This window comes from Bactrocera tryoni, unplaced genomic scaffold (assembly GCF_016617805.1).
Source record: "Bactrocera tryoni isolate S06 unplaced genomic scaffold, CSIRO_BtryS06_freeze2 scaffold_800, whole genome shotgun sequence".
In the NCBI taxonomy this organism is placed as follows: domain Eukaryota; kingdom Metazoa; phylum Arthropoda; class Insecta; order Diptera; family Tephritidae; genus Bactrocera; species Bactrocera tryoni.
Window position 1 is genome coordinate 35,867 of NW_024396458.1, and position 10,891 is coordinate 46,757.

The 10,891-nt window shown below is 34.1% G+C and overlaps 1 protein-coding gene across 1 annotated transcript; it reads right to left on the reverse strand.

Annotated features, from left to right (window-relative positions):
• Positions 1–863: 863 nt before the first annotated feature.
• Positions 864–2,883, reverse strand: LOC120781972. Its single transcript, XM_040114145.1, has 3 exons — positions 1,467–2,883; positions 1,200–1,392; positions 864–1,145 (listed from the first exon to the last, which is right to left on the reverse strand). Exons 1-3 carry the CDS (start codon positions 1,481–1,483, stop codon positions 864–866), a joined length of 492 nt encoding a protein of 163 aa, XP_039970079.1. The 5' UTR covers positions 1,484–2,883.
• Positions 2,884–10,891: the final 8,008 nt, after the last annotated feature.

Consider the following 10,891-nt stretch of genomic DNA (forward strand, 5'->3'; position numbering starts at 1 on the left):
AGCTGCTCATTTGTCGGAACGGCCGATATCGGACCACTATAACATACAGCTGCCATACAAACTGAACGATCGGAGTCAAATGCTTGTATGGAAAACTTTCACATTTGACAAGATATATTCACGAAATTTGGTTTATATTATTTTCTAAAGCAACCATGTAATCTCCGAAGAAATTGATCAGATCGATTAACTATAGCATATAGCTGTCATACAAACTGAATGATCGGAACCAAGTTCATTTATGGACAACTTTCACATTTGACAAGATATATTCACGAAATTTGGTATATATTATTTTTTAAAGCAACAGTGTAATCTCTAAAAAACTATAGCATATAGCTATAGAAATGCACCTGTGAAGGGTATTTAGCTTCGGTGCAACCGAAGTTAACGTTTTTTCTTGTTTTATTTTATTTTTATTTATTTAATTGTTCACACAATTTAGCCATAATCTCTGACATCGAGGTTAGTGCTTGTGTCACTTGGTTCAGAACCCCCGTCATCGGCACATTTTGCTCTACAATTTTCTTTTGTAGAGCAATGGCCTCCTCCTCTCGCTTTTCACGCTCCTCCATTTTTTTAGCACTGCTCCAAGCATCTTTTTACCTTCAGAAGGGATGTAAGTGGTGATGGCAAAGGAGAAGGTAAGATGGGAGGAGATAAGGAAGAAGAGGACAAATCTGGAGGTGATGGTGAGGAAGAAAAATTTGTAGACAGAGCAGGAAAAGCTGGAGCAGGCGATGTGACTGCTGGTGAGGGTGCTGGAGCAGGCGATGTGACTGCTGGTGAGGGCGCTGGAGCAGGCGATGTGACTGTTGGTGTTGGCGAGGAAGCTGGAGCTTGAGCACCGACTGGTTTTGTATTTAAATACAACGGCTGCAAAACCTGTAAGTATAAAACGGATCAATTATTGCCTCATGTAAAAATAAAATATATAGTCCGACAAATATTAAATTAAAATATTCCTGGTGACCCAAAGTTGCAACACCCGGCAATCCATCCACCGCTGCTGCCCCAAAAGTTGAAATGGCTTGCTCCTCGAACTCAGTTATTCCATTTATCGGAGAGCCTCCACCAGTCGCTAGCGCATGTGCCTTCAGTTTGCGCGCTCGCGATCGCAACTGATGTTTCCAATGCATTAAGGACTATGGAAACATATTTTAATGATGTGAAACATACGCAAGCATTTATGAACTTACCGCCCTCCTCATTGCTGCCGACCGAGTTGGACCTCTTAAGGCATTTAAATTATCTGCTAACTCCGACCACAGTATTTGCAGCCCTTGAGGGTTGGTCGGAGTTAGCTTCCCCCCTTGCAACTCAGGATGCTGCTTGCAAAACATTACATAATGTTGCAGCTGCTCCTGAGTTGTCCTTTCCGTTTTTGTACGCCTAGGAATATACATATGAAATTATTTTATATATAAGTACATATATATATATCTAAAATTTGCAAAATTACTTACATATGCTGATTATCCATTTGTGTGTCTTATTAAAACAGTTTCAGCAATAGGTAGTTATTATGCTATTATGTATATTTGTATTTTTAACATAGCGCCATTTATTGAATTCAATCCAATCAATAATTATCACCATCGGTTAGAATCTTTTGGAGCTAAGGGACAATTGTGACTGCCTACTAGTACACAAAGAATTTGAAATAAAATAACATTGTGATTGAAAATTGAGATGTAAGCTATCTTATCAATAGACAAATAACTTGCAACAAAATATTCTATTATTCTTACTTTTTAAATTTTTGATGTTAGGATAACCAGCCGCGTCTTACTTAGACTGAGGTGTAAATTAAATTCATATTATAGTGAAGATACAGTAAAATTATTTTGGCTTTTAAATAATTAGTGATTGATTGTTCAAAACTTTAATTAAAATATATACGTGTAGGTATTATCACACAGCTATATTATTAAATTTGCTATGCATTAAATCGCAGTGTATGGTATATGTATTTTGATGATAAGAGGTGCTAAGGCTCCAGGATATAAGTAACTAAATTTGGTTATCGAGCTTCCGTTTGCTTCTCATGTTACTGACTTATTTTATTCATAATAGTTAATCGATAAACACAAATTTATTTCATAAGTTTTTGTTATATAATGTAGCAATGTGGTTTTACTTGTTTTCGTGGCTCCCATTTTTTTTACCGGGTTTGTTCCATGTGAAATGACGTAGAACATCACTATGTATCAATGTCTTTGCGAATTGGCCAAAAATATCACATTTTTGATATAATGTAAAAAATTCAGTTAGTGTTGTTTTTGGAACCTCAGGAGCTCTTTGGAGAACATTTTCTTCTGTGAAGGATACACATTGACAATTTTCAAAGATAGACTGCAAGATGCTCTCGTGTATGGGAAAGCTAAGAATATGCCAAATAGCTTCGTTGCTGCTAATGTATCTATCCATTTGATATAGTGTTATTTCATTATTGTTATTTATATTTTTACTTCAAATATGGCCAAATCATTGCCTTTATTGATATATATTTACAAATGTACTTAATTGATTTTACAGAACTGCAAAGCTCGATACTGATATGAGCCTCATGAGTTTTTGAAAGCAATGGTGAATATGGTACCACCCACTGATTATCAAATTCTACTGGATTTGTAAAACTGGGCCATTGCAGTGTAAATGTGTGGCCGCCATTCTCAGTATTTCTGCGCCGGTACATTGGATAATTGTCAACATCTGCGATAGTGACATTCGTAAGCAGCTTTAAGACATTTTTCTTACACTTTCCATTTTCCATGCAAGTTAACGCCACCAATAGCCAACGGCACTTATGCCTGAAATAAATAATAAAGTTAACGCCAACGATAGCTAAGGGCACTTTTGCCTAAAGTAAACAATATTCATATAAATTCATTACACTGTGATAGTCAAAAAAAAGACTAGACCGAATTCGACGGTTTCCCTCTATTTCGGGTCCTACGAATCGAATTGCATCATTACTTTTTTGAGTTACAATCATGGTTTCGTACAAAAATTTTTGTTGAAGTTTTTCATAAAAGTGGCCCGATGTAAGAGAAAGGCACATTTTTCTTCGGTCTCTAACTTTTTTAATGTTGACTTTTTTGGTAAACTTTCTTTGGTAAAGCTTCTCAGAATAAGTCCGTCTTTAAGTTCTTAGATGTGCCTTTATAGCCAATATGTCGAAAAAAATGAAATTTAATCCATTTTTTTTAATGTTTTTTCCCTCACGTTTCGTCAGTATTTTAATTTACCCTTTGATACTTATACATTAAGTGACATCGTGTAATAGTAAGTAACTTAAGCAAAGACAACGTTCTGAGCAAACTAACCATTAGAAAAAAAATTTAACAAAATTTGTATTTTTTAAAAAAGCTAAACTAACTATGTTTGTGTGCTGTTTTATTTTTTTTGTATCTTATAAGTGTTATCAATACGTATCATAAATTTGTACACAATATTTAAATTAAATTTAATAAGACTCATCTATCAATGTCCAACACAAATCAGCAAGCAACGAGTCAAGCTTTTAACCACTGCACTGATTAGAAATAACAACAAGTAACGTTTGAAAGAAACGTTAAATGCTTGCCTAGGAGTCAAAATTTAAGCATAGATTGCAGTAGTTAATTTGACTTTGACATCGCGGAAAGAACATTGTTTTAGCGCCTTGTTTATTAAGAAAATAAATTAAAATGAATAAGTGTCCAATTGGCCTATCGTTGTTCTGCTACGTATGTGGAAAATTTACAAGCCCTCGGAGTAGACGCAAAATATCTTCGGGAACTGCCGGCATCTACGAGGAATATTTCGATTTGCCCGTTATAAGAGACGTAGATTGGGTGCCAAATACCATTTGCACGCAATGCAACAACAACCTGCATAACTGGTCAAAAAGACTGTGCCTAAAAATGGGGTTCGGCATCCCAATGATTTGGATAGATCCACAAGGGCATCATACTGGTAACTGCTACGCGTCCAAGAACAAATTTGCAAGACTCAACAAAAAAAACACAGTTTACAAAAGTGTTCAATCTGCACAGCTACCAGTATCTCACTCAGAAAATGTTCCGATACCAAGATGTCCAAGTTCAACTGACAGATATATTTCGCCAACATTTTCCACCGAGCCTACAGATCTACTCTCAATGTATAACCCAACCGAAGTTGAAAGCCCATGTCGTCACTTGGAGATTTCCCAAGCCCGTTTGAATACGATGGTACGACAGCTGAAATTATCACAAAGACAAGCGATTTGCCTAGCACATCATCTTCGATCGGTAAATATATTGTCTAAAGATGTGAAGGTGTATGGATACCGCAAAAGACAGGAGGAGCTTTTAGATTTCTTTGAGGTTAATGGCGACAATACTTTTTCGTATTGTAAAAATATTCCTGGTCTTATGCAATACATGAACTGTGAGTACAAACCAGAGCAAAGGCGCTTGTTTATTGACTCGTCGAAAACTAGTTTAAAAGCAGTATTGCTGTATGTGGATAACACAAAAAATCCGGTTCTAATCGCCATAAGCTCCAACACAAAGGAAACATACGAAGCAATGAAATTAATTTTGGACAGAGTTCAGTATCAGTAGCATCAATGTAAGATATGTGCGGATTTAAAAGTTATCGCCTTGCTTACTGGTTTGCAGGCAAGATACACAAAAAATATATGCTTCATTTGTCATTGGGACACAAGGTACCGCGGAAACCAATATAGAATGCGTGATTGGAAGCTTCGCACAGAATTTCATTTAAATGTGGCAAATGTTATCCATATTCCGCTGATACCAGCTAATAAAATTTTGCTACCACCACTGCACATAAAATTGGGAACTGTCAAAAATTTCATAAAAGCAATAAATCTAGATGCCGAAGCTTTTAAATGTTTGACAGAAATATTTCCAAGACTAAGTGTTGCGAAAATAAAAGAAGGTATTTTAAGTCTTTTAATAGAACGAATGTTATGTTGATACATTATTTTCAGGTGTTCTCAATGGCCCCGATATAAGAAAACTTATGAAGAACGCAAAATTCGGAGAACTTCTAAGGCCAAAAAAAAAAATTGCCTGGAACTCCGTTATGACCGTTATAAACCATTGCTTAGGAGTGCACCGGTCTGAAGATTGGAAAAAATATGTGGATGACATGGTAGACGCTTTTGAAGAAATATGCGTGAATATGTCCTTAAAAATTCATTTCCTTCACCATCACAAGGGCCATTTTGAGCAACAAGTTCCGACTGAATCCGATGAGAATGGAGAAAGATTTCACCAAGTCGCCGCCCCTTTTGAGCATTGGTACAGCGGCGAAAAGCTTGGCTCGTTGCTTGCTGATTTGTGTTGGACATTGATAGATGAGTCTTATTAAATTTAATTTAAATATAGTGTACAAATTTATGATACCTATTGATAACACTTATAAGATACAAAAAAATAAAACAGCACACAAACATAGTTAGTGTAGCTTTTTTAAAAAATACAAATTTTGTTAAGTTTTTTTCTAATGGTTAGTTTGCTCAGAACGTTGTCTTTGCTTAAGTTTCTTACTATTACAAGATGTCGCTTAATGTATAAGTATCAAAGGGTAAATTAAAATATTGACGAAACGTGAGGGAAAAAACATTAAAAAAAATGAATTAAATTTGAGTTTTTTCGACATATTGGCTATAAGGACACAAAAAACATTGATTTTGGGGTTTACAGTCATCTAAGAACTTAAAGACGGACTTATTCTGAGAAGCTTTGACAAAGAAAGTTTACCAAAAAAGTCAACATTAAAAAAGTTAGAGACCGAAGAAAACTGTGCCTTTTTTCTTACAATGAGCCACTTTGATGAAAAATCTCAACAAAAATTTTTGTATGAAACCATGATTGTAACTCAAAAAAGTAATGATGCAGTTCGATTCGTAGGACCCGTAATAGGGGAAACCGTCGAATTTGGTCTTGTCTTTTTCTTTGAAAAAAGCTATCACTGTGTTATTAAACGAATGTGTCAAATATGTTATTGACACATCGCCAATAAGGAAGTGGCCATAAACTATAACTTATGGCACGCTTTAAGTAGAATTAGACAGCACATCATCTAACACCTAAGTCTGTACTTATTAGAATGTAAGATGAAACTCTTTATCTATGCTTAAGATATCAATTGTATAAATATAAGTGAAATAAAGATAATTTAGTTTTGTTTTTGAACATAACTCAATAGATTCACATCTTTTTAAAAACCACCCCACGTTCGAATTAAGAATGCTATTTAGGCAATTCTTAAAAATATATATTTTACCAGGATATTACTCCTGGGTTTCTCTTTATTTAATATAAAAGTATTATACAATACATCTGACTATATCTAAGGTTTATATTAAACTGAGTTGAAAAAAGAACACACAGTGCGCGAGTTAAGTGTGTTGGTTAAATAAAAACACAAAGTTATATTTAATTTCACTCTTCTTTATTGGTTCTTCTGAACTAAACTGAAAATGTCAATGTCACTGCTATTTATAATAAAAATTGTTCAGCTGTTAAGCTGTTATACGATAAAATATTCTGTATTTGTTTGTGTACAAATTCTGCATATCTGCATCTGCATCTGCTCGAAAAGTAATATAAACAATAATAAAGTGAACGACCCTTATGCAAGCAAATTGCTTAAGTGTCGTTTTGTACATAAATTGTGTAAGTGTCGCTACAAAGTAATAAGCGACAATAATAAAAACTGCTGTTTATGCTTAATCGTCATATTTCATTTTTGATTGTTTATATGTATTTTCGTGCATTGTTTTTTTAATTGTGAAGGTTAAGCCTTAGCTGTGGTTTTGGAGTTGGAGCTGCCGTCGTTGTTACTGACGTAACTCGCGCGATACACTGTATTTATAGCTTTATACTGATGTAGCGTGGCGTGCTGTGATTAGTTGTTTTAGGTGTCGTGATATTTGCTGTAGATTCTTGTGGCATGATGTTATCTCCCTTTGTTTGATTGTTCATGTTGTATGTGCGTGATATGCTGTTGTTAGGTGATATTGTTACATATATATATTATATATATAGGTGAAGGTATTAACTCCCCCCTCCATTAATAAAAAGATCTCCTGATCTTTTCCTTCTCACTGCGGTGATAGCATCTTTCTTTATTAGATGTTCCATTCCTTGTGATTTCAGGATTTGTTCATATTTTTCTGCTCTTCTTCCTTTAACATAGGCATAGGTTAACTTAATTTCTAAGTATGTAAGTACAATGATTATGCAGAGAGTAAATATGGCTATGCAAGTATTCCTTATCGGTTGTTCCTCGAATGGAATAATGAATTTGTGCAGTTTTTCTATGTTATTAAATTTATATTTTGATTCTGGACTAAGTATGTCTAAAATTTCTATGTTTTGATCTCCTTGAGATAAAATGTATTTTTTAATCTCCTCATCTTGATGGTGGAACGTTATGTCATTAATTTTTATATTTTCTTTAAACTGTATCAAATAATTTCTTTTTAATGTTTCATTATTTACTTGGTTAAGTCCGTTTACTAATACATTACCTGAACTTATTTCTAATATATCTTCATTCTTTTCTTCTATCGTGTTGCATTGTGCTTTATTATTTAATAACATTGGAAGGGTGCACATATCTGGTAGTGTTTCTTTACAAATTAATTTTGACATGATGTTTTTACATTTGTCTATTCGTTTGATTTGTTGGTTACATTTCGCTATTTGTTTGTCCATTTGATTTTTTCCATGTCTGTATGAAATTGGTGTTATGTCATATGTTTCACATTTTTACTGATTACGGGATATTTGTATACTATTATAAATGTATCCCCTATTCTACAATTCCATTCCATTATATTTATTACCGGAACTTCGTTGTTTTCCAATTTCATAACTTATTCTATGTCTTTCATATTCAGTGATGCTGAATAGAAATTTTTGTTTTTTGCGAAGTTGATCGTTAAAGTTAGGTCTTGTAATTCTTTATAGATCTCCTGAAGCATTGTTTGCGATTGGATTGTTTTATAGCTAAAGGTTTCTAAAAGTTTTTCAAAGTGCATATTTATTAGTCGTTGTTTATTTTTGTTTTCTATTATGTCGTTGATTTGAGTTTTAATCTCTACCGCATCATCATGGTCTGGTACCCCTGTTACAAAACTAAGTATTGATCCTAGAAAATTAATACTTCTTTTCTGTCTCCTAATTCATAACACTAGTCTACAGGCAATATGCAACTGATTGGCTATTGGTGTTTTTATATTAAATTAGGTGTACTAATAATCAATTCATATTTAAAAATTCCGTACCACGTAAGATTTTTAAGAATTTCAAAATTATTTTTTTACGTAGTATTAAGCAAATTTTTTGTTCTACTTGCGCCAAATCCATATATACTTTGAGTTATTTGTTAGTCGAGAGTATTTATGACATTTCTCGTATGTCTTATCTGTATTCTTTCTTGTTTATCAATTTAAAACTTGAAGGTAATTGTATATTTATTGCGATAGCCGTGGAAAGTGAGATTTTTTTGATTAAAATGTCTAAAGTACGATAAAACGGTTGTAATACATCGACTGGATTCATTTTGTTATGTTTGTGGTTTGTATACACCTAAATCTCATGCCAGATTAATAACTAAAGTGACTGAATTAGCATATCTCAAGTATTTTGGTTTTCCTATAGCGAATCAAGATCGGAATTGGACTCCTCATAATTGTTGCCAGACTTGTATGTCAAACTTAAGCCACTGGCTTAATGGAAATAGATCATCAATGCCCTTTGCTATTCCGATGATCTGGTGTGAGCCGACAAACCATACTACCGATTGCTATTTTTGTATGACAAACGTATGTGGATTTTCAAAAAAAAAATAAGCACAAAATTCAATATCCCGACATATCTTCAGCTAAACGAACCTGGCGAAAATTTACCAATTCCCGTTTCATCGTTGCCACAGGACTTAGATACAGAACTTGGACGTTGTGCTGTTGATGATGCTATAGAAGATAATATTATATCCCGTAAAAGAAGCAAAGAGTCTCCTGTGTATCAGATTTCCGAAGATGAAGAAGAAAAAAAAAAAATACATTTGATCGAGCAGCCTGATCTTAATGATTTAGTGCGTGACCTTAACTTATCTAAACAACATGCAGAACTTTTATCGTCAAGGTTACAGCAGTGGAATTTACTGGCCAAAGGTACAAAGGTCACCGCGTTTAGATACCGTAATGAAGAGTTTGCCTCTTTCTTTACATTTCGAGACAAAATTTGCTTTTGTACTGATCCTGCAAGTGTTATGGAGAAGTTCGGCTATCAACATTATCCAGAAGAGTGGCGTTTATTCATAGACTCATCTAAGAAAAGTTTAAAAGCAGTTTTGCTACATAATGGCAAACTAAATCTTCAATTCCACTTTCCCACGCTGTTGATATGAAGGAAACTTATGAAAGTATGTCATTGATTTTGAATTACACAAACTACAACACATACAAGTGGCAGATATGTGGTGATCTTAAAGTCATAGGACTACTTCTTGGGCTTCAAGGGGGATTTACTAAATACTGCTGTTTTTTGTGCCTTTGGGACAGTAGAGCAACAGAAAAACATTACAAAATAAAAGATTGGCCGCAAAGAGGTGATTTCGTGCCGGGTGAAGCTAACATCAAGAATATACCTCTAGTTGACCCTCGTAAGGTTTTGCTGCCCCCTTTACACATAACACTCGGATTGATGAAAAACTTTGTTAAAGCTTTAGATAAGAATAGCGAAGCTTTCAAATACCTCAAAGAAGTTTTCTCGAAGTTAAGTGACGCCAAGCTAAAAGAAGGAATTTTCATTGGACCCCAAATCCGAAAAATTCTGAGGGACAAGCAGTTTGAAGAGAAACTAAACCCCGTTCAACGTAAAGCCTGGATATCATTTAGAAGCACTGTCACGGATTTTTTAGGAAACAAAAAGTCTAACACGTATGAGGAACTAATCGACGAGTTGCTGGAAACCTACCAAAGAATGGGTTGCAGAATGTCACTAAAAATTCATTTTTTACATTCACATTTGAGTTTTTTTCCACAAAATTTGGGTTCCGTCAGTGATGAACAGGGAGAGAGGTTCCACCAAGATATTTTAACAATGGAACAGAGATATCAAGGCCGCTGGGATCCTGCAATGATGGGGGATTATTGTTGGTTCCTAATGAGAGAAGTAATAGAGAATACAAGAAAAAATCGCCATTTGCAAAAAGGAAATCTACAAAACAGGTTCAATAGTTATATGTAGTTATTACACGATATGATAAACGTCTTACATAAAGTAAAAACTTTTTTTTATTTTTAAATTTTATCAGTATATTAGTCAACAGGGCATTTTTCAAATATTTCTTCAAAGAGACTTTTTTTTATGTAACTGGAAAACTGGACGTGATGTTTTTTTTTACCTTCTAATTCAAACTTAGGAACCTTCAAAGATAACGATGCACGCATAGCCAAGACAGTTGCATTTTTTCGCTTTTTATTTGTAGACTTGTGTAATTGGTTTTTTAATATTTCTATTCTATTTTTTAGTGCGAGATCTGCATGTTGGGTTTTCGCTGAAGTTGCCGATGAGTGTAATTCCTCGTAGTGTTAAAGTATTTTTGTTAGGCTTACCATATGATTGAGTATAAACATATGAAGGGTATGTCTCTGTTAAAACGAACTTCCTATCCTTGATTTTCGTTGTCTCATATTGGATTGTTTTGTCGATTAGGGTTAGTATTATTAACGTTAGGTAATACATTTCGAATGTTGTCTTTGTGCACTAATTTGTTTTTCGTGGTTAAAACGGTATTTTCTCTGTTTTCTTTCACAATATCTTTTATGCAACGTTTCATATATTTTTCGCGTCTACTGCTTTTTTCGTATATTATT